The following is a 25,340-nucleotide window of genomic DNA, read 5'->3' on the forward strand; positions in this document are numbered from 1 at the left end:
GTGTTTAAATCCCAGCTTTAACGAGCTGTGTGTGCAGATGTTTGTTCCTCACACTTGTCACTGCAGTGGTGGATTTGTTGTTGTTGTTGTTGTTGTTGTTGTTTTCTTCATCCAGGCCGCAATGATTGATGGCACGCGTCGCCCTTGACCTGCCTGGGGCCTCCATCCAATAATAAGTCATTCTCCGCCTCCGCCTCCTCCTCCTCAGAGATGTGGTGTTCAGTCATACGCAGCCTCATGAGCCTCACACTGAGATGAGATGATGATGATGCGTGTGTGTGGCGCGTGGTCTGTTCCTGCGTGACATTTATTTGCCGTGGCAGAGATTATACGCAATCCTATTGGATGACAGAGAGAGAGGCAGAGAGACATAGAGAGAGACATAGAGAGAGAGTTCCTCAGACGCACAGGCTCTAGATGCCTTCACTCTCCTCTCTCAACAATCACACACACACACACATGTAAACTAAACTCACATTTCTGCCTTCGCGGGGAAAACATTATGAGGTTGGATCAAATTTCACAACACGTGGAAAGCTTATTTGCGAGGCTGGTGGCTGTGCGCGCGCCCCCCACCTCCACCTCCTCCTCCGTGTGATGGAGGAGCGCCTCGGCGCTGCTGCATCAGTGGAATGTGTGAGAAGAGGCGCAGAGGAGACAGTCGATGAGGAGACCGGGGCTTCCTGCGCCGTGAAGGTCAGAGTCTAGCCTCCAGGTGAGAGCATGTCCATGTGGGGACAACAGGCACGGACTTTTACGCTTCCTGCCGGGAGGACGAGGTCACCCGGGGATGATGTTGACGATGATGATGTTGTTGCCCCCCGCTGAAAACCACGAGTTTCTCTCTGCGCGTTGGATTGCAGCAGGAGCACCGTCAACCCTCTCCATCTGCGCGATCATGGCTGAGCTGCGTGTGTGACAACGTCCATCCACGCTGCGTGGCAGGATTCCCCCCTCTCTCTCTGTGTGTCCACACCTTCAGTCTGGAGATAAAGTTTCTTCTCCATCTCCTCCTCCGCGCTCGACGGCTGCGTGATTTAATATTCAGCCACAGACTTGGTTTTAATTGCGCACAGTTGAAGGCAGTTAAGGTGAGTGAGAGGCTGCAGCGGCGGAGTGGGTCGGATTCCTTCAGGGAAGCAGCAGCAGCAGCAGCGGTAAGAGGACCGCAGTAGTAGTAAGAGGAAAGCAGCAGCAACAAGAGGACAGCAGTCGAAAGAGGACAGCAGCAGCAGCAGCAGCAACAAGAGGACAGCAGCAGTAGTAAGAGGACAGCAGCAGTAGTAAGAGGACAGCAGCAGCAACAAGAGGACAGCAGCAGTAGTAAGAGGACAGCAGCAGTAGTAAGAGGACAGCAGCAGTAGTAAGAGGACAGCAGCAGCAGGACAGCTGTGTCCCGTGGACGCTCACATCCACATCTGCGCTCGTCCTCGTCGTCGCCGTCGCCGCTGTCCATGGTGCTGAACTCGTGCTCCAGGAATGGTGGAGACGCTGAGTATCGCAGTCATCGGTGCTCCCGGAGTGGGGAAAACTTCTATAATCCGCCAGTTCATCTATAACGATTTCTCAGAGGTTTACACGCCGACCAGGAGCAGATATGTGTACAGACCGTCCGTCATCCTCAACGGAAACATGTACGAGCTGAAGGTTTTGGACGTCCCGCCAATCTCCTCCTTCCCGTCCAGCTCCAGTCAGGTACAGTTTCTGTGTTTGTCTCACTTTTATCACATAAGGGTTTGTTCTTCTTCTTATCATTGTTATTATTATTAGTATTGTTATTATTATTGTTTATCCCCAGACTGCTTGAATCCACATGTTGATATTACAAAAATCTGTCTCTTCACAGCCAGTGAAGACAAAACCATCACTTGTATTTATTTTTATATCACTATCAAATGTCCCTAGCCTACTTGTTGCTATGGTGACCTGACTGATTTAAAGCTTCATAGAGCCTCACTTCTGCATTGTAAACTCTCTCTCTATCTCTATCTGAGTGCCAGCTAGCACATTGTTTTTTTAAACACTTCTTCTGCAGGCTCCCAATTAAGAGCAGCATCAAATATACACTAATTGGCCACTTTATTATGTACACAAGACACTATTGGTTTGATGTGTCCTGTACACAGTTGGTCTTCTGTGTAAACCTTGTTTGAAATTATTCCTGAACCCCTTTCCCCTGGCATTTCTTTGCCCAGAGAACTTCCTAATTGGATATTTTCTCTTACCTGAATTATTCTCTGTACTCCCCGGAGATGTTCGTGTGTTAAAATCCCAGGAGATCAACAGGCATGCCACTTTAAAAGTCACTTAAATCACCTTTCTTCTCCACGCTGATGATCACGTTGATCTTCAGCAGCTCATTGAGTGTTTAGTCAAAGTGGACCCGGCTTGATTTTGCTGCAGGCCTTTGGCATGGGTTAAAATCCCAGTTTTAAAAATAGAACAGACTGCCACAGATCACAAGGCACAGCTCATTAGTCGGAGATGAGACTGATCCTTGGATCAATGCAAAAAAAGAAAAGAAACTAATAGTGCTGCAACGATTACTCGATTAACAGTTGTTTACTAAATTAATTGTCAACTGTGTGTCTTTTCTAAATAATTAAAATATAGTGTTTGGATTTTTCAGCTTCTTAAATGTGTAGGTTTTCTGTTTCTACATAAACAAGGAAATCATTAAAACTGAATCAGTTTTGGTTTGTGGACAAAATAAGACATTTGAGAAGGTTTTCAGGTTTGGTAAACGTTGGTCGAGATTTTATGAGATTTTGTATGATATTAATGCCTACAGTTTGTTGTTGCTGCAGGTATTTTTTATTCTATTTAGGTACTCTTCTCATTTCTGTAAAGAATAAGCTCAAACATACTAAAAAGACCACTCACAATAACTTTTATCAGTTGCTGTAATTGTTCCTTACACCTGTACAAAACAAACCTCACAGTTCCGTCTAACTTTCAAAGTTCAGCCAAAGTCAGTGTTTAAATATCACATTGTTACATTTTGCACTTATTTAAATTGCAACTACTCAAAAGTCAGAGCAAAGTGACTTTGTCGCCTGTTACAAACCTCCTCACCCAATGGGAAGGATTAAAAATGTCACAGAGTTAGAAATAAATTGGTTTCAAATTATGTACATTTCAGCAACATTGTCTGCTCTGAATGTCTGGGGGGGAGTGGGGAGTGTCCACTGGAGGAGACTAAGCCACACCCACATACAGGGAGGGCGCCGCCTCTATAAAGCGCTGCGTAACATGATACTACTGAGGGTAATGTGCTGATAGATAGATTGGTAGGTAGGTAGGTAGGGTTAGAGTAGGTAGGTAAGGTTAGGGTAGGTGGGTAGGTAAGGTTAGGTTAGGTGGGTAGATTTAGTGTAGGTAGGTAGGGTTAGGGTTGTTAGGTAGATAGGTAGATAGGTAGGTAGGGTCAAGATTGTTAGGTAGGGTTAGGGTAGGTAGGAAGGGTCAAGGTTGTTAGGTAGGTAGGTAGGTAGGTAGATGGGTTAAGGTAGTTAGGTAGGGTTAGGGTAAGTAGGTAGGGTCAAGGTTGCAGCACAGCACAGTCTAAACAAATATATAAATAAAGGTATAAAATATAAAACGAGTTATGTTTAAATAACCATGCAGTCAGTGCTTGTGACATTTTCAACATCCAAATCTTCACAAGGTCATCTTTGTGACCTAACTCTTGCTGCTTCTGGACATTTCTGTCCTTCTCGCTCCTGTCGGTGGCACACACACACACACACACACACACACACACACAGACACACACACACACACACACACACACACAGAGACACTGTCCTTCCAAGATCTGCAAACTGCAGTTATCTTTCCAGACAAGGTGCCATAGAGTAGAAAAAAGAGGCGATAAGGCCAAGTCTGAGAATAAGCGGCAGTGGAGCAGTGGAGAAATGCTGGTGTTAATATGAAACCCATCTGACGGACACGCTGAGAGGCCGGAGCCGTCATTCTGTCAGACTCCTGCAGAACCACACGCAGAGATTCCAGCACAGATGTAAGAATCTGTTTCATGGTGTTTAGACGTCTGCAGAGAGCGTTCATTGTTTCCTCCAACAAAGAGAAACCTCCTCCCTCTGCTAAATGGTGCTTAACCCCCACTAAGTGGGAGAAAAGCTGGTTAGGTGTCAGCAGAAATCAAGAAGAAAAAGGGCAGGAGGAGTCTCATGAGTTAATGTGTGGAGGAGTGTGAGTGAATGAGTGAGTGTGTGTGTGTGTGTGCGTCTGTCCCTTAAGTTTGAGTCACACGAGAAAAGAAAAGCTATTAAAGTCCCACAGCTTAGATTCCATGTCATGTTTCACCACAGTTTCTGCTCTTTTTAAGGAGGTAGAAGTGTGAGCAGGCAGCGCCTGTTTAACTGATGTGGGAAAGAAAAGCTGCTGCTGCTGCTGCTGCTGCTGCTGCTGCTGCTGCACACATGCATGTGTGAGTGAATGAGTGAAATGGTGTAAATCAGCTTTAAGTGGTCACGGAGACAAGAAACGTACATAGTAAAGACGGAGCATTGAGACACCGAGACAGGCGGAGGAAAGTGTTTGTTTGCCGTTTGCCGCCACAACATTTCTATCAGACAGATTTATGGTCAGTGTTGCAGCTGAAGGATGAGCCTGTGCCAGAGCTGCTGTACTTCTCCCTCTCTCTCTCTCTCTCTCTCTCCGCTCCTGTCATGTCCTGCTTGTTCTAAAGCTTGCTCTCTCACTTTGTCTCTACTCACAGAGACATCATGCTGTGTGTGTGTGTGTGTGTGTGTGTGTGTGTGTGTGTGTGTGTGTGTGTGTGTGTGTGTGTGTGTGTGTGTGTGTGTGTGTGTGTGTGTGTGTGTGTGTGTGTGTGTGTGTGTGTGTGTGTGTGTGTGTGTGTGTGTGTGTGTGTGTGTGTGTGTGTGTGTGTGTGTGTGTGTGATGTGGCCTTGGGGTCAATGTAGAGGGTGCAGTTAACAATGAGTGTCGCGTCTATAAATCCTAAATGAAGTTTGACCCTGAACTGCGACGCGTGTGGTCAAAACAAAAGTAATCTTGACGTTGATTTAAGTTTAAGATAAGAAAAATAATCACTGACAAACTGTAACAGGTGAAAATGAGTGTGATGCTAGTGTGAAAAACTAAGATCTGTAACGGATATTAAGAGAAAAAACTACACTGTGCCCAATACCGGAAGTGACATTTTTAATAATAATAAAAAATTTCAATATAAATGAAACTAAGGTTTTAGCTCCTACAATGAGGATGGGGTACCTTGCTCAGTGATACCCCGGCCCTTCACCTCGTGAGGACTGAATAGATGTACTGTATAATACATAGAAAAGACACCATTTAGTGGTTAAGCAAACGGAATACATTCAGAAAATGAATACATAACCGATAACTGGCTCCTAGAACTTGTTAACAATTTATAACAAAATACATTTGAAAGCAAAAAGAAAACTAAACCAAAAAACTGCACCAAGACAGAATCTCTCAGTGTCCTTCAGTGTCCAAAAATCAAAGGACTAAAAAAAGTTTGTCTTTCAGCCAGAAAAGTGTCACTTTAAAAGAGACAAGTTTTCATGATGCTAACGTGTAAGTGTCTCGTGTGCAGTGGAGGAGAAAAGAATCCACTGGTGCAGAACCTGAAGCAGCTTCCATGCAGAGAGGTCAAGGTTCACTGTGGAAGATTTTACCCACAGGAGACAGGAAATGGTGGATTCAGGGACAGCTTTATTTTTGTTGTAAATATCACCAGTTTCTTTAGGTAATTTGTGCCACAAATCGTTTACAAGGGAACAATCGGAAAACACAAGGATTTGGCAACGTTGCATTTATTATAACGTCAGTTAAATCACAACTCTGATCAACTAGGATCAATAATTCCCAAATATATATTATTGTTTTCATGGGAACATGGCGCAGATAAATAATCATTTTATTTCTGAATTTATTGCATATCTTTTATCATATGCGTGCGATTATTACAGCTGGACTCCTTGTCATATTTGAAAGATTTAGCTTCACAACAGAGCGCGTAATTATCCGTCAACATAAATAACAAGTTATGAATTAAAATGAACAAATTAACAATGAGTGCAAATACTGAAATGTTAGGCCTGTGTCATTCAATGCTATTTATATTTATATTACCTGCTAAACTAGGTCATCATTTAAACACCATGGTTTTGTTTTATTGCTTATCACACAGGCGTCAAACTCAAGGCCCATGGGCCACATTTGGCCCGCCATGCAATTGTATTCGGCCCTTGAGATAATATGTTATGTCTTTCCTGCTTCTTTTTTTTCCTCCCACTGACTCACTGAATAGTACCACACCTCTCAAGTCACCTCACGGGTAACATAAATAAACAAATGAAATGTGGACTTTGAAAACACAGGGCCGGAACCAGAGGGTGGTTATAAGGAGGCTCAGCCCTCATTTGTAGAAATGATTACAGTACAGCAGATTATTACTTTGGGAATCACAGTATTACACAGTATTGTGAAATCAGAGGAGAGAAGTTTTTTTGTCTATGTCTCACAGGCAGAGACGTTAAAGACACAGTGGACACAGTGGACACAGTGAGCAGAGAGTTGTTGTGTCAGCAACAAAGAGACAAACCTACTTTCTAAGTTGCGGCGCAGCAGATTTTTTTTTTAATTACAGCTACAGCCAGAATTATATATTGAAAACCAAACGCTGAGTGAGGAGACCATGGGAATTAGCTGCAGTCAATTAAAAAAGGTCTAAAGGACAGTGTTGAAATAACGGATGAGGAAATAAAGTCAGAAATGTTGTGATGATGAAGAAGCTGCAGGATGGAGTGAGTCAGTGAGGCCATTTCCCAACAGTTCAGATGAATATTCATGACCCTGTTTTTAAAAACACATACTGCCCACAGACGTTATTTCATCTAACGTCTACTCTTCCAGTACGAGGCAGGATTATATTAAAGTGCGTCTGAGAAGGTGTAGAGACTCTGCTGAAAGTGTTGCACTTAGACGAGCGTCAGTGACAGCGCGTGATAAAAAAATGTGATGACAAATGACTTTGTTTGCTGCTTCTTCTTCTTCTTCTTCTTCTTCTTCTTTTCCTGTTTTTGCCTCAGTGTGTATCTATCTCCATGACTTCCTCCCACACAGAGAGTGTCCTCCCTCTCTCTCTCTCTCCCTCTCTGTCGCCTGCTCTCCGGACATTTTTCCTCACCTAATCTCCGTTGATACAGTCTGTGATAAGGCGCTGCAAATGATTGCTTTTCTCGTCACATAGTGATTCGGACTCTTGCAGACGTGGCGGAAATATGAAGTGTGCGACCGTGAAGCTGCACAAGGGTTGTTTTTTTTTATTTTTTATTTTACGAGCCTCGTCTCTGGAGTGGCTCGTGTTGACATATGTCCACAGTTGAGGTTGTGTCTTTTTCTAATATAAAGTAAGCCACATAATGAAGACAATTTACTGTACTGAATTGTTAGGGGTTTACAGCATGATTTCCTTTTTTATTTAACCTCCATTTATACAGGTGTCTCATTGAGACACAATGTCTCATTCTTAAACTAGAGACATGTCTCTGACAAACACACAATATAACCTGATTAAAATGCAGAGATTTTTCAATGCCCTTATGTTTTATGTTTGTCTTACTGTAAATGACAAATTGTCCTTAATTACACGTCATTATATGCAGACGAGAACAAACTAAATTAACCTTGTATAAAACAATATAGAAGGTCGTAGGTGAAACAATAAATACACAATAAATCAAACAAGAATACATTTACATAAGATTTACCATAGATTTTATATGGTAACATAAGATTATTAAAATAGATTGTAATCTTGTAGCTGGAAGTTTGTAAAAGGAACTCAGTTTTAATGGAAGTCTAAGGGGAATTTTTCTGAGGAGTTAATTGTCTCGGACACTAGTTGCAGGTCTTCTTCAATAGATCGTGATGTTAAGTTTGTAAATTGTGTTTCCATTTACAGGAATATCTATGATAAAGCACCGCACACGAGAAGAGTCTTAACCTTCAAGTCTCAAGCAGATTAAGTCGAGTCTTTGCTTTAAATCAAGTGAGTGACAAGTCAAGTGGTATGAAAATAGAAGATGAAGACGATTTCCCAGATATATTCCACATTTATATATACTAAAAAACACACTACATTTCCATTTTAAACTGCTATAGTTTTACCTGTAACAGAAACACTTGAAGGACTGCTTCTTGGTCGTTATAATTAACACCAATGAAATGAAAATACATAAAACTACAGAGGCTAAAATGTAAATAATATTGACATTAGGCCTACATTAGAACATGGAAATGAATTTCAAAAGTCAGGCCACAAAAAAATGGCACGTTCGCACACTAATCATAACCAGCAACTTACTTCCTGTTGTACCTTCATTTGCGGGATTTGTGTTTTCGAGTCGAGTCATTGCTCTAAGACTGTGAAGCTCAGCTTCCTCTAACATGTGGTCAAATATGTACTGTGTCAATACTAAACGTGCGCTAGAACGCGATTAGAACGTCGTCACTAGTTCATTCAGAATCAGCTGTTTATCACGGATCGTCTTATGGGATTTTCGTATTCCCGTAGCAGCCTCCGCATTAGAACCACTTGAAGCTCAGCTACAACTGTTCTCTATGAGATGACACAGAGCTCGATGGTGAGTGGACAAATGTGGCAAAAAAAATGTCACTTCCACGGAAGCTCGCCTTCTCTGGGAGTCAGTTGAGCAGTGGGCGGGCGAGGACGCCGGGCTTCTACATGATGATTGGAGGAACTGTCTGAAAGGCGGAACCAGTTTTTGATTGATAGCGTTGCAGAGAGATAACATGACAACAAAGCCTTTTCTGCCTCAGCCCTGTGTGGATGTTTAGAGGAAGTCTGTCATCAAACAGCTGGTCGTTGTGCGTTATTTGCTCGGTGATATGGACCATTTTCATTTGTACATGTACACTGTAAATAAAAAAAACAATATTATAGCATTTCAGTTTTACATTATTATCACGTTTTATTGGTCCAACTGTTGATTTTATTTATGTACAAATAACTGGACCTGAAAAGACTAGCAAAAGTCAAATTTGTGGTTGCTGGTGACACCTGAACATTTCTGGTTTGATAACAAATGCGTTGCCGGTCAAATTACAAAATGAGTTTGTTCTGCAGCCATTATTTATTCACAGTCTGTCAGTCTGTGGTTACTGGTCATCAGATCTGTGATTCTGATCGTCTCAGCTTGTGTGAAATTTATGTTAACTCATTAATTCATGCCAATGATTCCCCAACTTACTTCATGTCTTTTACAGTGACATGTGTGCTCATCAGCTCTCAAGGGAATCTTCTAACTGTGTGTCCTTTTTTCACCTGCTTCCATCCTGTGTGCTCCATCACTCATTAAGCATCACGTCGCCTCCTCCTCCTCCTCCTCCTCCTTCCATCTAATGTCAGCACACATGACAGCTTTTGTCGTCGCCTGTTCCAAACTGACCGCAGCCTGCCGTTGTCAGGGAAACATGTCCTGTTTGGCTCTGGTGGAGGGACGAGATGCTCTTTCTTTTTCTCTTTTTTTGTTGCTGTGTGTCGTCTCTGTGTTAAGAAGACCGGCTGGAGGATAGCGACAGTGGCACCACACTTCACATTCACGCTACCACGAGCACACACACACACACACACACACACACACAAATAAACATGCCCACACATGCATTTTAAATATCTGATTTCCTTTTAATCTACCGTGTGTGTGTGTGTACAGAGAAACAGCAGCAGTTGCTTTTTCTGGCACCTCCTCCATATTTAAAACACAGGACTTGGATGACAGAGATATGGGACGAGAGCACAAGTTGCTATTTTTAGCTCCACGGATGGGATGTAAGGCTGTGAGTGAGTGTGTGAGTGTGTGAGTGAAGCCACCGTGTGCATTTCACATCGCCACTGTGCCACAATTATCAGAAGAATGACTGGTCTTGATACGCTCGCTGTTGTGACGGGAGACAGGAGAGTGTCTCCCCCCCGAGTCCTTGCCTTTGAATTTAAATGTGTATTGGACACTTGGGAACAACAAAGGCAGCAGATGAAATAGCAGAAGAAATCATATCATCTGTGACATATTTCTTTTTCTCTCTCTCTCTCTGCCTTGTCTCTAAAAATTGATTCACCCTGAGATAGAGGCAGGGGGAAAAAATTACATTTTCTACCAGGTTTTACACACACACACACACACACACACACACCTGCCTCTTTCTCTTTTTTACAGCAGCAATCTTTGCTCCGCATGTTTGAATCTGTGCCTCATTATGCCGTTTTCTTTCATGCCCTTTTCCAAACGGCTGCGATAGAGTCGTCGTTATTAGAAATGACACTGATCATTTCCTGCTCCTGTAGGCTTTGATTTGATTCCCGTAGGTGCCCATGAGCAAGTAGAAGAATGACGTTAAAAGTCTCTGATGCTAATGATGCAGTAAAGAGGTTTTTGACCAAAGTTTTTAAAGCAACACAATAAAGTACCAAGCTCCAAAGCGGCCAAATAATCTGCTCCTGGGGACAGATTATTCAACAGATTAGGGAGTTTAACAGGTCATGTTTTATTTTCACTGGACATGACTGTTTTGCTCTATAAGATTTGGGGATTAGGTCAATTGGACACTCTAAATTGACCGTAGGTGTGAGAGTGTGTGAGTGGATGGTTGTTTGTCTCCATATGTGTCCTTGCATATGATGGACTGGTAATCTGTCCAGGGTGTGACCCCCTGCCTTTCACCCTATGTCAGCTCATGTGGAGGTCAAAGCGGTAGAAAATGAATGGATGGGAACCGTGAACTTGGACTTCTAGTTCAATGAACTCCTGTCGTGAAGCCTCGAGATTTACAATCCATCAGTTAATCTTATCTAATTTATCTAAATTAAGCTAAAATAACCCAGATGATGGCTCCAGATTTATCAGCGTAGAACGCTATCGATCGCCTTGTCTGAGTCTGGGCAACAGAACTACCTATCCATCCTAATCTATCTGTTGCACAACCATCGACCCATGATTTAGTCCAAACTGCAAAATGCCTGTTTTTTTTTTATATATCAATGCACAATCACCTGCTTGTATAAATTGTTTTTCATTACCCCAGAATAATCCTCCTATATACATTTACATCAGGACCAGGACCAGGACCAGTTCTCTTCTACATTATGATGTTAAATGAAGGGATCTTCAGCTATAACATGCAACTACACCAACAAAGGTTGCTACATTTCACACTTATTTTACACAATGTACCTTGAGAAGAAAGATAATTAATTTAAACCGTAGTTTAAAGATAAATCTATCTATCTGTCTGTCTGTCTGTCTGTCTGTCTGTCTGTCTGTCTGTCTGTCTATCTGTCTATCTATCTATCTATCTATCTATCTATCTATCTATCTATCTATCTATCTATCTATCTATCTATCTATCTATCTATCTATCTATCTATCTATGTTTTCTTTACTCTCCTGCCTGAGCAGATCTTGTTCTTCCTCCATTTCCCTCTCTCTCTCCTTTTATGAGATAAATTCTTCAGCATAAATGCGTGCAGTTGCGGCTGGCGATGCAGAGCTCGCTTAAAGACTGAACATGAATAGAACAATGGGTCACTGTGTATCTATTGAAGCGACTGCCTCACAGCACGGTGCAGATTTACTCATCTCTTTCCCCTCCCATAGACTTTACAAATCCACTCTGTTACATTCAGGAGAAATTGAATAGACTGCCCAAGTGTACAGTCACTTATATAAAAGCCTTTTATAGTATATATATTTTAGACATGGCCCTCTCTTTATGGAGGCCACCTTGTTTCTATTGCACCCCAAATGGACAGATATGCAGAGTGTGTGTATCACATTTTTGCCACATACTTGGGAGAGGGTGTACGTAACTTTTAAATACAAACAAATGCTGTGTTTAAAATCTGGCACATGGGAAGGGATTTGCTTTGTGTCAGGACAGACGGAGGCAACTGCAACATGGGTAAAGTAAGACATGCACAAACAGGGGTGGAGTACGACTGAAAACACAAAGCAAAAAACTCTGCTGTTTGATGGGATAAACTCTTATCCGCCATCTCCCCCGCGCTACTGCTGCTGCGACTGCTGCTGCTACTGCTGCTGCTGCTACAGCATATGCAGTGCTCCCTGTGTCAGGTCTGATAGTCTTGCTTGACAGAGCCTTTTTTCAGATGAAGCATACGTATAATGTGTGACATTGTTTTGTTTCTGTTCACAAAGACCAAACAGAGGCTGATGCGAGAGAACAGACACATCCCATGTGCTGATGCTCATTTAAAAACAATATTATTGATTAAGTTTGAAGCGAGGAATCAACAATGACCTGAGGGTTTGCAGTTGATGTTTATGTGGAGATCAAATGAGGAAGATTCTCGGAGACAGATTCTCAATTTCAGATGCATGTAACCGCTTTAACACAAAAGCATATTTCACTGTATGGAATTGTGATGAATTCTCTTTTATAGATTGACTGGATAAACCTTGTTTAGTGATGGTTGAACATGAGAGGGGAAAAATAAAAAATAATGACCATTGCCATTAAACTGATTGTGCTGTTTGCTCCACTGCATGTGCTGAGCTGCGTCAGGAACTGTGTGTTCCTTCATTTCCCTTCTCTCCTCCGGACTGAAAGCCGGGTGTTTATCTCCTTCAGGATACGTTGTAACCTCGGTGTCAGTGCATGAACGTGTGCAGCTGTGAGCTGCTCTCTGTCACGCTGTGTTTTATGACTTTGTTCTCGGCTGTGAGACCAGGAGCCTCAGCAGCTCCGGGACATGGTTGACTCTGCACTTCTTCACCGTGGATGAGCAGCAGCAGGATGAGCAGCAGCAGGCAGACAAACTGTGACTCTGTGCCGGCGTGCGCTGCAACAGTACATGCCTTTCAGCTGATACTGCGTTATGTAATTATGCATTATACACTCTATGTAGTATATAAGTGTTATACATCGGCATGCTCATAATAAGGCAATTAACATTTTCCTATAGTTTACACTTGCTAGTACAACTAGATGTATGAGTTGAGTGTTATTTTATACTTAAAAACAACTAGTTTGAAGGACTTTTTGAAGGTTTGAAGGACTTTAATCTAGAATACTGACTTTAATCTAAGAATGAATATTTCTGACTTTAATCTAAGAATTACCTTCTGTACATGTGGCTAAGTCAAGTCAAGTTAATTTACATAGCCCAACATCGAGTGAGGAGAAAAACTCTCGATATGAGTGACAGTCAAAGACATCAGTGACATTTTCCAGTAAAAAAAGAGCTTTGTTGACATTGAGAATATATAATTACGACTTAAAAAACGTGTCACATTGTGCTGAAAGTGAACAGACTTGTTTCGTTGAGTTTGCCATAAAAACATGTTTTTTCTTCCATCACAGTCTTTTTTTTTTCAAATTGTTTTTCATACAACTTTAAATCGTCAAAACAAACTGTCTGAGGCCATGTATTGATACAGCACTTCAAAGAATCTCACTATGCCAGTGTGTGAAGTATATGAAGAGGAGGAGGAGGAGGAGGAGGAGGAGGATGATGATGAGAGTAAATCATCTCATTGGGAATAAATCTGCCTCCTGTGACTTTGCCCGGTCTAGTTACACCACTGTATTTTAACGTTGCTGATAATGTTGTTATAGTTCAAGAGCTCAATATTTTATTTTATTTTCTCAGATGTTACTTGGTATTAAAAGTTTGAAAAATGCTGCTCTAAAGAATTGTCTCCATTACAGTTCTAACAATAATATCCAAGTGTTTTCTCTTCTTCTGCTTCTGTCCTGCAGGAGTGGCTGGACCTGCGATGCAGAGGGGTTCGCAACGCCAACGCCTACATCCTGGTGTACGACATCTGCTGCGTGGAGAGCTTCGAGTACGTCAAGATGATCAGACAGCAGATAGTGGAACACAGGTACAGTCGACCCACGATACGTGCCCACTAATTCCTTATGACACCGACATCTCTCTTTCTTGCAGGCAACGGGCAATTCCCCCCCCCGCACTGCCACGACACGTCTGTGACAGTGTGACAATGACAGATCTGTCTGCGTGTGTGGTGACATTTTTTAATTTAGCGTCCTGACAGTGAAGCAGTGACATCTAATTGTGGCATTGCTGTGAGAATGTCACATAAGACATCACCAGTCATTTAGACATCATTTCTTTATTGGACAGAAAGTCACGAGGTCTGTGAACCGGAAGATTTTAGCACTTTTTAGGAATTTCCTGTTTTTGTTTCCTGTAGGAATGTGTTTCTTATCAGTTCAAGTATTAAATATCCCAATGTGCTGAAGCCGATTACACACAAACAATTAGAATCTGTCAAAAAGAAGTCCCTCACACTCCATATGCAAACATTTTTACTTAATGTGATGATGGTTTGTTTATTATTCATAATCAATTACACTGACGTGATTCAGTTTTAATGATTTCTTTGTCAAACGGAGCAAAGAAACCAGAAGATATTCACATTTAAGAAGATGAAAATTCTGAAAACCATGCAAACCAATTATTTTTATTTTATTTTATTTAACTACAACTATAAACCCAGAAATCTTTAAATTCCAAATCCAGTATAATTTTGTATTTTGGTGAAATATAATTAAATCTACATACAGTAGGTGTAGGTATGGGTGTTTGTATGTATATGTGCATATACTGTACTGTGTGCTTATGTAAATGTGGACATCATTCATTACAGATCACATTTAGGGTTCACATAGATTTTCTTGCCACAGCAGAAAAAGTAAAAGACTGAACACCAAAGTGTGGAAAACAAGTCTATAAAAACAACTCTATAATCTTCTCTGTTACACCTACACATATTTACACATAGAGAGGGTACGGTGCATGGCCTCATTTGTTCTGCTGTCGCCTACGTGGACAAACTGCCAGCGCACAGTTCAGTCCCACCTTCCTGGTGCTGGAAAAGTGTTTCTGCAAACGTTTATGGTGCATGACAGAAAACCATTATCACCACCAGCAGCAGCAGCAGCAGCAGCAGCAGCCGGGGGCGAGCGGGTGATTATGATCACCCTTCCAGGAGGAATTTGTTAATACGACGACAGAGATCTGGAGATCCATAAAAAAAAAAGGAGGAGCGGAGGAATGGACAGTAAAGGGACAGATGAAGTGATAACATGAATAATGGAGTCAGTTGAAGCACAGGCTGACTGTGGTGTAAATGTCATCTGTGAAGAATTAATCTGCTTATTTCAGTTCAGTGAAGACTGAACGAGTGCTGCGTTTCTTACCGTATATTCCTCCTCTCAGTGCTTAACAACACAAGCTTTCTCTCACACATATACAGCACATCCTGTTCTGCTGAAACAGCCAAGCTTCAAGAGTTCTGCTTGGGGGTATTTTTGAGTTTGTTATGTGAGCACAACCTGCAGAAAGAAGAGAAGTCACCACAATGTGTTTGTGGGTTTTTCCCATCTTTAAGAACTGTTGCTACAGGGGCTTGGCAATTGTACTGTACACGTCTCTCTCTCTCTCTCTCTCTGTGTATCTATGTGTTTGTTCTTGTATGTGTTGCTTTGTGAGGACCAAAAAAAGCATAAACCGTAAGGGATGAGGTCGTTTTAGATGGTCCTCACATCTTTAAAAGGCTTTTTTGGCGTTTTAAGGTTAGGTTAAGGGTTAGGATTTGGCATTTGGTTGTGATGGTTAAGGTTAAGGTAAGGGACTAGGTACTGCATTATGTCTATGAGGTGTCCTCACTGCGAAAGCTGCACAAACATGGAAGTGAGGACATTTTTGCAGATCCTCACAACCTTAAAGGATTTTATTGACCTGAGTTTAGGGTTAGATTTAGGGTTAGGCGTTTAGTTGTTATGGTGTCTAACGGTGACCTCCTAAAAATATTTGTCGTCTCTTTAGGACCTCTTCTGGCTTAAATACTGACCATGTAGTCCTCATGATGCCATCATAAGACTGAACCTTTTATTCTGAGGAACTGGATGAGATATGAATTGTGGTTAGGTTCAGGTAAGGGATAACGCTTTGTTAAGGCGGTCCAAATGAATGGAAGTCAATGCAGTGTCCTACGAAGTATATATATCTGGTTTGGGATCACAGGAAGCGTGGACATTTCGTGAAAGGGAGGACATTGTGGGTGGTCCTCACGTTCTGTTACATCTCAAACTAAACAATGTTTATGGGTTAAGACCTGGTTTTAGGGTTTAGCTTAGGTTACGTGTTAAAGTTAGGCATTTAGCTCTGGTTAGGGTAAGGCGCTAGAGAAGGCATTGTGTGTGTGTGTGTGTGTACTTGTATTTATATCTTTGTGAGGTCTAAAAGGCATAAAAACCTCACATTTTGACATTTTGTCTGAGCCCTACAACTTTAAAGGGCTTTTTCAGGGTTAAGACTCATGGCTTTAGGGTTAGGGTTATTAGGGCATGGTGCGGCACAGCACGGCGCGGCTCTGTGCTGTTGCTAAATACACCAGACTCCTCTGTTGGCGATTAACGATAGTCTTTTTAACCAATCAACAGTTTGGCATTCTTCAGTGTGATTGTGTCGGACACTCAGTTTGACGACATCCCATATTGTATCGACTCAGCTTGGTCAGATACCAGGTACTTTCACTGATGGAAAAAAACCCTGCCGTGCCATGCTGGTATCATGTGGTGGAAAAGTGCCATAAGTTGTGATGGTTAAATTTAAGGTAAGGGGCTAGGGAATGCATTGTGTCAATGATGCATCCTCACCAAGATATAAAAACCCATTTGTGTGTGTCCTTGTTACACTAAACCTCATCCTCCGACAAGAACACCTTTACTCATTTCAAGTGTTAACACAGCCGCTCGACAATTTACACCGCAGCTAACGCTGAGCTCAGCAAGTGCTTACATACATTACCGCTCCTTCGGGTGTCATAGTGAATGTTTGCTTGTCCTCAGGGAATTGTTTCAATAATTTATGTTCCCGACGCCACAAAATTTTTACTTCCAGCTAAATATAAAGCTCTCTGTATTCAGCCTTTTTTCCCAGCACGGCATTATCTCGTTGTGAACAAAAGCGCTCTCCCTAATTTTAAATTGATGTGATTTGATTTCAAAAAGGATCTCCAACCGCGCATAACGGAAAATGGGCTTAGCGACACTGTTGTGGGCGTAGGTGTTTTTCATTAGCACTGGCAGAGCAACGCGGGTCTTTAGCTCCTAATTTATGCCAACCTCTGGCTTGCTATACATTTCCACACTGCACACAGCTCCTGCAGAGTGTGGTGGGAGGCCCCTCGAGCCTGCGAGCTATAATCCTTCAGTCCACCCACACACACCTCAGAAGGAAGGGAAAGCTGCACATGGATCTGTGCGTCTGTACACACCCAGCAAAACCGCCATGACAAACACCATTACTTCACAAATGGTTTGTCAGATTGGTAACACAGCTGTTGTCCTCCAGTGTGTTTATCTTCATTGGCTTTTTTTTCTTCCTTACATTAATATATGTTTTTGTTCTTTTGTGTGAAATATGAGAGTTCAGATTAACTTAATTATTCTCTTGTCCATAATTATTCAACTAGAAAGGCCACAAATCTTCATCTTCCATTATATTAAACAATCAAAATAAGGCAGAGTGATTCTGTGGATAAGAAACCTACAGTTAGTAGATTTTCTGATGTCATTAAGTGTATATTAAAGGAAACTAAAGGGGAAAAAGGGAAGGATCAATTCTACAATGTCTTAATGCGAGGGTCTAAAACTCAAATGCTTTCAAACAGCTTTCAACTGGTATGAAAAAATGTGAGCACATTGTAGATGTGTTCATGGTGTTGCCCCACAGTATCTGTCCAAACTGCTTCAGCCGTGAGACAGGAACGGGGCACCAAATCCCCATCTTGCCTAGGGCACTAAAATGCCCAGGGCCGGCCCATGTTATGGTCCATGTTTTCATTATTATATGATATTAAATGACAGCTGCATGTAAGTGATTGTAGGGCCACAGTCTGTACTGAATATTCTTCTGGATGTGGTTTTCATATGACCCCCAATAGGTTTCCACTGTACCCTCACTCACTTATTATTTTCTCTTGAATTCATGTGTGAAAAACAATAAATAATTAAAAGTATTTTTCATATTCCACCTGTCACATGCTCCTGTAGGGAAGGCAGTAGCAGTGAGGTGCCGATCCTGGTGGTGGGCAACAAGAGGGACCAGCAGCGGCAGCGCTTCATGCCTCGCAGAGCCGTTTCCGTGCTGGTGAAGAAAACCTGGAAGTGTGGTTATGTGGAGTGCTCTGCCAAGTTCAACTGGCACGTGGTCCTGCTCTTCAAAGAGCTGCTGGGCATCGCTGTGGCCCGGGGCATGCGCCAGAACCACACCTCCATCCGACTGCAGGGGGCGCTACAGAGGAATCGCTGCACCATCATGTGACCCCCCCGCCCCCCAGAGCTGCCTCCGCCTCCCCCACACCTCACCTCAGGCAGTGGAGAAAAGACTTTTTTATCTAAATGGCTGGAAAAATACCCCGTGGCCTCCTGCTTGACTGAGCTGATTTTTCATAATGAGGTTTATTATCTTGCGCTGTAACAAATAATATTTAAAAAAAAAAATACATTTTACACACACACACACAGTCATCCAGCCACTTCCTGGTCAAAATCTGCCAAATCTGTAAGGAGTTATGTGAGGAAACATGGTGAGCATAATTATCATAGTGCAGTTGTTTTTCCTCACATTAACTGGTCATTTTGAGGCTGTGATTCCCAGAGTTACAGCTCCAGCAGCTGCAGGTCACTCTGAGGATCGTCCTCTGACTGTAGCCGGGCCTGAAATCAAGCTGTGTCTGTGAGACTCAACCTGGAGAAGCAGCAATATCGTCCAGTCTTCCTTTGAATTTCAACCGCAGACGCTCACCTCGCACACACACATGCACACACGACATGTTTGGATTCATTTACTCGATGGAACACACACAAAGAGCAGAGTGGAGAATGTGCAGATATGATTAGATCTTGTTTAAAATTAGGACGTGAGAAGGAGGTAGCCAGTTTTTTCTTTCTTCTTTCTTTTTCTATCTTTTTTCCCCCCGTCCTCATTCCAAACTTGGCCGTAGGGTAAAAGCTGTTTGTTCAGGTAAAGGGTGTTTTAAGGTTGTCCTGCAGCAGAGAATACTGCAGTCCCTTATCATGATGTACTGTGGGACTCTAATGTGCTCTCTCCCCTCACTCAGTCTGCTTCTGATGAATGCATTAAATCTAGAGGAGTGAGGGTCTGCAGGAGGCTAGAAAACACTTAAGGCTGCAACCCGCAAGATGGCATTATGTGTGTGTGTGTGTTGTTTTTGTTGCCTCTTAGTGACCTTTTCTGGTAGTCCTAATAAGACACAACCTCATTTCTGAGGCTGTGGTTAAAGGTTAGTGATTAGGTTAAAGTTAAAGTTAGGGATAAGGCTTTGGTTACTCTGTCCAAATGAATGAAAGTCAATGTGTCCCTAACAAGAATGGCTGTGAAAACCTGTGTGTCCAGAGGTGGAAAGAGTAACTGAAATGTTCTACTCAAGTAAAAGTACCGCTTTTTTGATAGAAATGTACTTAAGTACAATTAAAAGTACTGCTCTAAAAAATGTACTTGAGTTAAAGTAAAAAAAGTAGCTTGTTTAAAAGTGACTTAATAACAAAGTTGGGGTTATTTCTTGTGTTGTGCAAAAAGGACAAGGGGACACAAATCTCCCATGAAGTCCCATAAAAAATTAATTAGCATTTAGTTCACCTGCCTTCAACATTCACTGCCAAAGTTTCCCATGCATGAATTTGTTTTTTATTTTTTATCATTTGTTTATTAACAATGTGATTTAAAATGTAGTGAAGCACAGCACGTCTTTGTATTTAAAAAATACTCAAAAGCACACAAAAAAAACCTACTCAATTACAGTAACGTGAGTAAATTAAATTATAAAGTAAGTCATTACTTTCCACCTCTGTGTGTGTCTGTGTTTTTACTTTCCTGGATAAGTGATGAACTGACATTCAGGCAAGCAAACGACAGACTGCAAGATAAGGTGTTTAAGGTGTTTAAGGTGTGGATTAGGATTAGGAAGGAGCAATAAAACTCCACAGAGATGCCCTGAATATATTACGTGTACCTCTATTATATTAAAAATGCCCCCAAACACAGTAGATATAACCCATTTAAAGTCACATTCTGCAGGACGAAGGAATTAGAACTCAAGGATTCCTCAAAAAAAACCACAAGTGCATCCCAGACATACAGGAAACCTTACTTAAGCTTTCATTTCAGTATCTTTGTAGTATCTAATTGGAAATGTTGTGAGATTAACTGTAGCTGTTTCATTTGATTAGGCCTCGCTGGATACTTTGTGGATACAGCTGCACTTAGAGCGAGCAGACCAATTGTACATAAGAGTGATTTGTAGAGTGATTTGCATGCTTTTGTTGGTGAAAAAAAAAGAAAAGCCAACAGGTCAGGGTTTAATTGCACTGATGTGAAATTGTGATATTGTTTTTACTTTATATTTTTATTTTCTAGTACATGGTTTTTCGGAGGCTGTAATAAGCAGCCGACGAGAGTGAATGTGTTCGTTTTTCACTGGCATGTGAGAGCACAAGCTCATCATTCTCTCCAAGATGTAATGTTGAATCTTTCAGTCAGGGCAGATGGCCGTGTTAGGGTTTTTTTTTTCTTGTTTAAAAAAAAAGAAGAAAAAAAGGAAGTCAAATGTAGCAGAGATACAACAGAAAGCAACTGTGTGTAGCATGAGTTCTCATTGGTTTCTTTGTGTGCGTGTTTCCAAATAAAAAGGGCTACAGTTTTTTATCAGAAACATGACTTGTATTTATTTTTTACCGTGTTAGTACTGTGATTTTATTTTGATTTGGATTTTTGGAAACATGCTAAGTTATTAAAATGCATTTGAGAACAACAACAACAACATTTCTTTGCTCTTTTCTTAATCCTCTGGCGCAATTGCAACATATTGGATCATGTTTGACAACATTGCCTCCTTGTGGTAGGACAGTGTTATCAGGAGCCACATCAGAGATGGATATCTAAACAGGTGTCAAAGAAGAATATAAAGATGAAGAAACATATTCTAGTAAGTGTTTTTGCTTTGAGTTGATACTTCATTGCATGCAACAGCATGTGATGAATGAACTGCCCATATTTGACTGGTGGTCCACTGCTGTTTATTTTGTGATATCAGACATTTTTGATCCTGTCAATCAATTTATGAAAATGTTTATCAAATGTTTATAAATTTCTTGGTTTATTTCATAAATGCAGCATCTCTTCTGCAAAGAAAGAGCCTCAAGATCAACTCAGCTTGTACAGAAAATTAATTAAGAAAGCAACGGCCGAAGGGGACACGTGGGTCCCTAGAGGAATGGGGGGGCCCCTGCTTAATAATCCAGCCTCGTGGCTCATGCAGAAATGAATGATCACATGACTGACTCAAAATATGGCCCCCACATCTGGTTTTCTTACATTTAATTATAAAATATAAAAATGTTATTTTCACAATTAAAATGTAGCCAGAACCTAATCGGGATCATGGCCTGTGATAAATGTGTGTAATGTTTTTGTTCAAAATTCACTGCGTTAATAAATTTAAAGCCCATTAAAGGATTAGCACATGACACAACATAAAGAGAAAAAAATAGTCTTTATATTAAATATATGAAGTGCTTCCAATATGAGAGAATTACTTTTTGAATTGGCAGAGAACACAGAAAAATCAAAAATGACAAATGCTGTAACTGTTATATGTAACCTTTGAATACAAACAAATGTTACATTCAAACTTTTGTCAAATGAGTTCACACAATCAGGTCCACATGACTCTCTCTGGGGTTTCTCCGTATAGGTGTGTTTTGTTTTTGTGTCTGTGGAGACACAGAGTGACAATTTGAATTTGCAATAAATTCTGGTTGAAGTTAGCAGCAGAATTTGATTAGATTAAGATTAGAATTAGGCATTAAGTGGTGCTTAAAGTTAAGGTAATGGATACAGTTTGTGTGTCACAAATGTCCTCACAGTATCAGGAGTAAAACCAAACCAAACAGCATGTCAGATGTTTAGGAATGTTGTAATAACAACATCACGTGGTTCAGGTCTGAATCATAGACACGGGCTGCTAGAGCCGTCATTTACAGTCATATATATGTATAAACCACAACTTGCAGATGCTAACTCTAAAAGTTACAGTCCAACACTGTTTTGGCTCTGTCGTCATGGAAACCACTGCTGGTTCGCTGACAGTCTTATCAGAGTGTATTATGGAAGCCATGTGAGGGCTTTCCTGTCTATCCAGTGCAGCTCTGTGCTGAGAATCATCTGCAGTCTGCATCTGTTCACAGTCATGGCATCACTTCCACTCATCTGTCCATTCGTCCCGGCGTCATGTGAGAAGGGACCGCGGTGGTTTCTCTCGCCGTAGACCGGACCCTCCTCCACCGCGTTCATTCGTCAGAGCTGACGTCCTCGCAGCGGTTCTGCCCCGCGGTGGGGTAGTGTCTCTGTCCCCCGTTGTGCGCTGCCCGCCGTCGATCCAGCACCGGCGGAGGATGAGCGAGCAAGGCAAGGGCTCGGCATCCGCCTCTGCCGCCTCGGCCCCGGCGGCGCCAGGGTCTGACACTTACAAAGGCTGGCTCTTCAAATGGACCAACTACTTGAAAGGCTACCAGCGGCGGTGGTTTGTCCTCAGCAATGGCCTGCTCTCCTATTACAGGTAAATTAACTCAACAGACACAAAAGTGCGACGTTTTCTCTAAAACAAAAAATCATCCGAGTCACGCGCACCATCACAGCTGCTTCAGCTCAGCTGGTTAGCAGCGGGCTAAAGCCTGTCTGTCCACGTCCATGTCTCACTGAGACAGGAGGACGTGTTAGTTTGAACTGGGTGTGGGTAGGAGAAAACGGCACCAGCACAGAGACGTCTGTGAAGTGGCCACAGCAGCGAGGTTTCAGCCGCAAGTGTCAGCAAGTGCCCGACGTTTAAATTTAAATTGCTAGCAAACTAAGCTAGCAGGCTAGCTGGTGACAAGTGAAGCTCCAGCTGTGACAACCAGAGACAGCTTGACATGTCTCGATCCCCTATTCCCTAATCCCAGTTTATTACCAAGACTTGAATTTTAGGAAAATTCTCTCCCATCACATTTACCCAAAAATCTCATCTTCAGCACATTATAGTCTTCAATTTAAATTCAACCAATATGTGTTCATATCTCTGTAACACAGCTAATGTTCATGGTTCTCTTGGACCCAGTGTATTATTAGGTTTGTAAAACTACTCAATAATGTGTGTACTTTAGCCCAGTTACATGAAGTATAAACATTTGTTTTTTGATATTTGCCCTTTGGACCACTTTTATGAGTATCAGTTCTTTTGTGTTGCAAATGCATTTATTGCACTTGATGCCGGTAAACTGTGTCTTCCTGTCCATCTTATGTCCACACATGTTGCAGCGTTTGTTAAGATTGATATAAATATTTCAGGGATTTTATTTGCTCAAACTCCTTTGTGTAGGGCAGTGTAACATGTGCATGTTCTTCTTTTTGCAAACATTTAAAATCCTACAGAACGCCTCACAAAGGTTAAAAATCTATTACAATTAGGGCTGGGCAATAGTATAAAGGTTTAATTTGCTGTATATTGATGTACTGCATACCTATGAGACATGACTACTATTTAAAATGTGTGAAATGTTTCTGTAGCTCAGAGGGATCACTGTCACAACATAATGTTTCCAGATAAGGTCACTGTCATTATCAGTCTGTCTTTAGTCTACACACACAGTTCAGCTGTGAGCTGTGTGACAGAATGACACCTGTGGCTCAGGTGCCTCTTTGTGAGGGTGTCATGTTTCCACAGGTGTGGGGAGCACAGGTATAAAGGCACAACAAAAAAACTACAAGACAGTGTCTTATGTGTTGGACAAAAGATAATTAGTCCTGAACACAATCGACATAGAAGTGTCCCACATGGTGAGAAGGTGTGTTTGTTCTTTGTGTTTTATGGAAGTTGGCATCAACAATGTTGAAAGTTTGTGCAAGTCTTTTTAAGTTGTACTAAGGCCATAAGGTTGTATCATAACCTGAGTTCAACATTGATTTAATCAGAAAGAATTAAGAATTTATGATCATATGATCATAGCACGTTAATTTAACCATCACATGGATGAGTCTGAGGAGGTCGAGAAGTGACCTTGGGAACAGTATATGTGGCAAAATAACCTCAAATTGTGGTGAAACTTTTCCAGTTTACTGACTTTCACTTTGATTTATTCACTAATGAAGATGTTGAGTCAGAAGTGATCTTCTGCATTGTGATTTATTTTGTTGCACAGAAGGTTGTGTTGTGTTGATCTTGCATGTTTAACCTGGCTTTAAAGCTTGCTCTGCTCCTGCTCGAGTGCGTTTGTCAACAGTGAAATACCCTTCTGTGCTACCTTCTAGGTCACACTGTCCTTGGTGCACGGTTATATTGATTGATTCCTGTAATGTTAACTTACAGTGCGTCTCTGCGAAAACCTATTAATGAGTGCACTCAACATTTTGACCTTTGGAACGGGCATTAGACAATTAATGATGCAATCACCAGGAAGCCCTGAACCGTGTGCGTGCGTGTGTGTGTGTGTGCATGCACGCCTGACCACATGAACACTTGTTCACCCTGACTGACCCACTTTTTAAAATGGTTCACAGCAGAAGTAAGTTATCCTCGCTTTTCCTTTTTTAACAGTACGAGTAGTCAAAGCTGTGGGGGAAAAAAATGAAATGCCCTACAGCATGATTTTGAATCTAGAAAAGCTTCCAGTAATGAACGTAATCAATGTGAAACTGAGCTTATCCTTCCGAGATAATTGCCTTTTTAAATGTTGTCCTCAATTGCTAGGTTAGAGAGCAGAATTTGCTTTGTCGCTGGATGGGATGACGTGCTTTAAGCATTTCTCCTCAGTCAAATTCCAAATTAAACTAAACAAACTCATAGGAGATAAAGAGAATTCTTTACAGAAAAAGGGGCTCAAAACCACCCAGCTCATCCCGAGGTGTACAGTCCTGGCTGACACCCTTGCTGTGCCACACTTTCTCAAGCAGCTTGACTTGTCTTTTGTTGTCAACAATACATTATTTGACACAGAGATATGGTAGCCAAGGCCTCTAATCCTGCCTGGACTAATGGTGAAAGGAAAGATGCTTGTTGCCCCTACCTTCTATTAATAGTCCATGATGTTGTGATGTGACTGCTGTCCCTGAGGTGAATGTAACCTGTCGACATCTGAGCGCACGGACAGTGAAGTGTACAGTGAAGTTCTGTCTTCCACTGACGTCTGTTGTAATGTGT

At 41.7% G+C, this 25,340-nt stretch overlaps 2 protein-coding genes across 2 annotated transcripts in view; both read left to right on the forward strand.

Moving 5' to 3' along the window:
* The first annotated feature begins 1,352 nt into the window (after nucleotides 1-1,352).
* On the forward strand, nucleotides 1,353-19,806 carry rasl10a (RAS-like, family 10, member A). Its single transcript, XM_044025421.1, has 3 exons — nucleotides 1,353-1,695; nucleotides 13,813-13,937; nucleotides 18,139-19,806. Exons 1-3 carry the CDS (start codon nucleotides 1,480-1,482, stop codon nucleotides 18,407-18,409), a joined length of 612 nt encoding a protein of 203 aa, XP_043881356.1. The 5' UTR covers nucleotides 1,353-1,479; the 3' UTR covers nucleotides 18,410-19,806.
* Nucleotides 19,807-22,336: 2,530 nt separating this feature from the next.
* osbp2b (oxysterol binding protein 2b) overlaps nucleotides 22,337-25,340 on the forward strand; it is a 45,406-nt gene continuing 42,402 nt past the window's right edge. Inside the window, exon 1 of the mRNA XM_044025764.1 lies at nucleotides 22,337-22,724. Within this exon, the coding sequence (XP_043881699.1) occupies nucleotides 22,561-22,724 (164 nt within the window). The 5' untranslated portion in view covers nucleotides 22,337-22,560. The remainder of the gene's footprint in view (nucleotides 22,725-25,340) is intronic.

This window comes from Solea senegalensis, linkage group LG5 (genome assembly GCF_019176455.1).
Source record: "Solea senegalensis isolate Sse05_10M linkage group LG5, IFAPA_SoseM_1, whole genome shotgun sequence".
NCBI classification, from domain to species: Eukaryota; Metazoa; Chordata; class Actinopteri; order Pleuronectiformes; family Soleidae; genus Solea; species Solea senegalensis.

Bases quoted from the DNA above. Each gene is read 5' to 3' on its own strand.
- rasl10a (XM_044025421.1), top strand. From the start codon at position 1,480: ATGGTGGAGACGCTGAGTATCGCAGTCATCGGTGCTCCCGGAGTGGGG. The intron at 1,696-13,812 runs GTACAGTTTCTG...TCTGTCCTGCAG, and splicing joins TCCCGTCCAGCTCCAGTCAG to GAGTGGCTGGACCTGCGATG. The intron at 13,938-18,138 runs GTACAGTCGACC...ATGCTCCTGTAG, and splicing joins CAGCAGATAGTGGAACACAG to GGAAGGCAGTAGCAGTGAGG.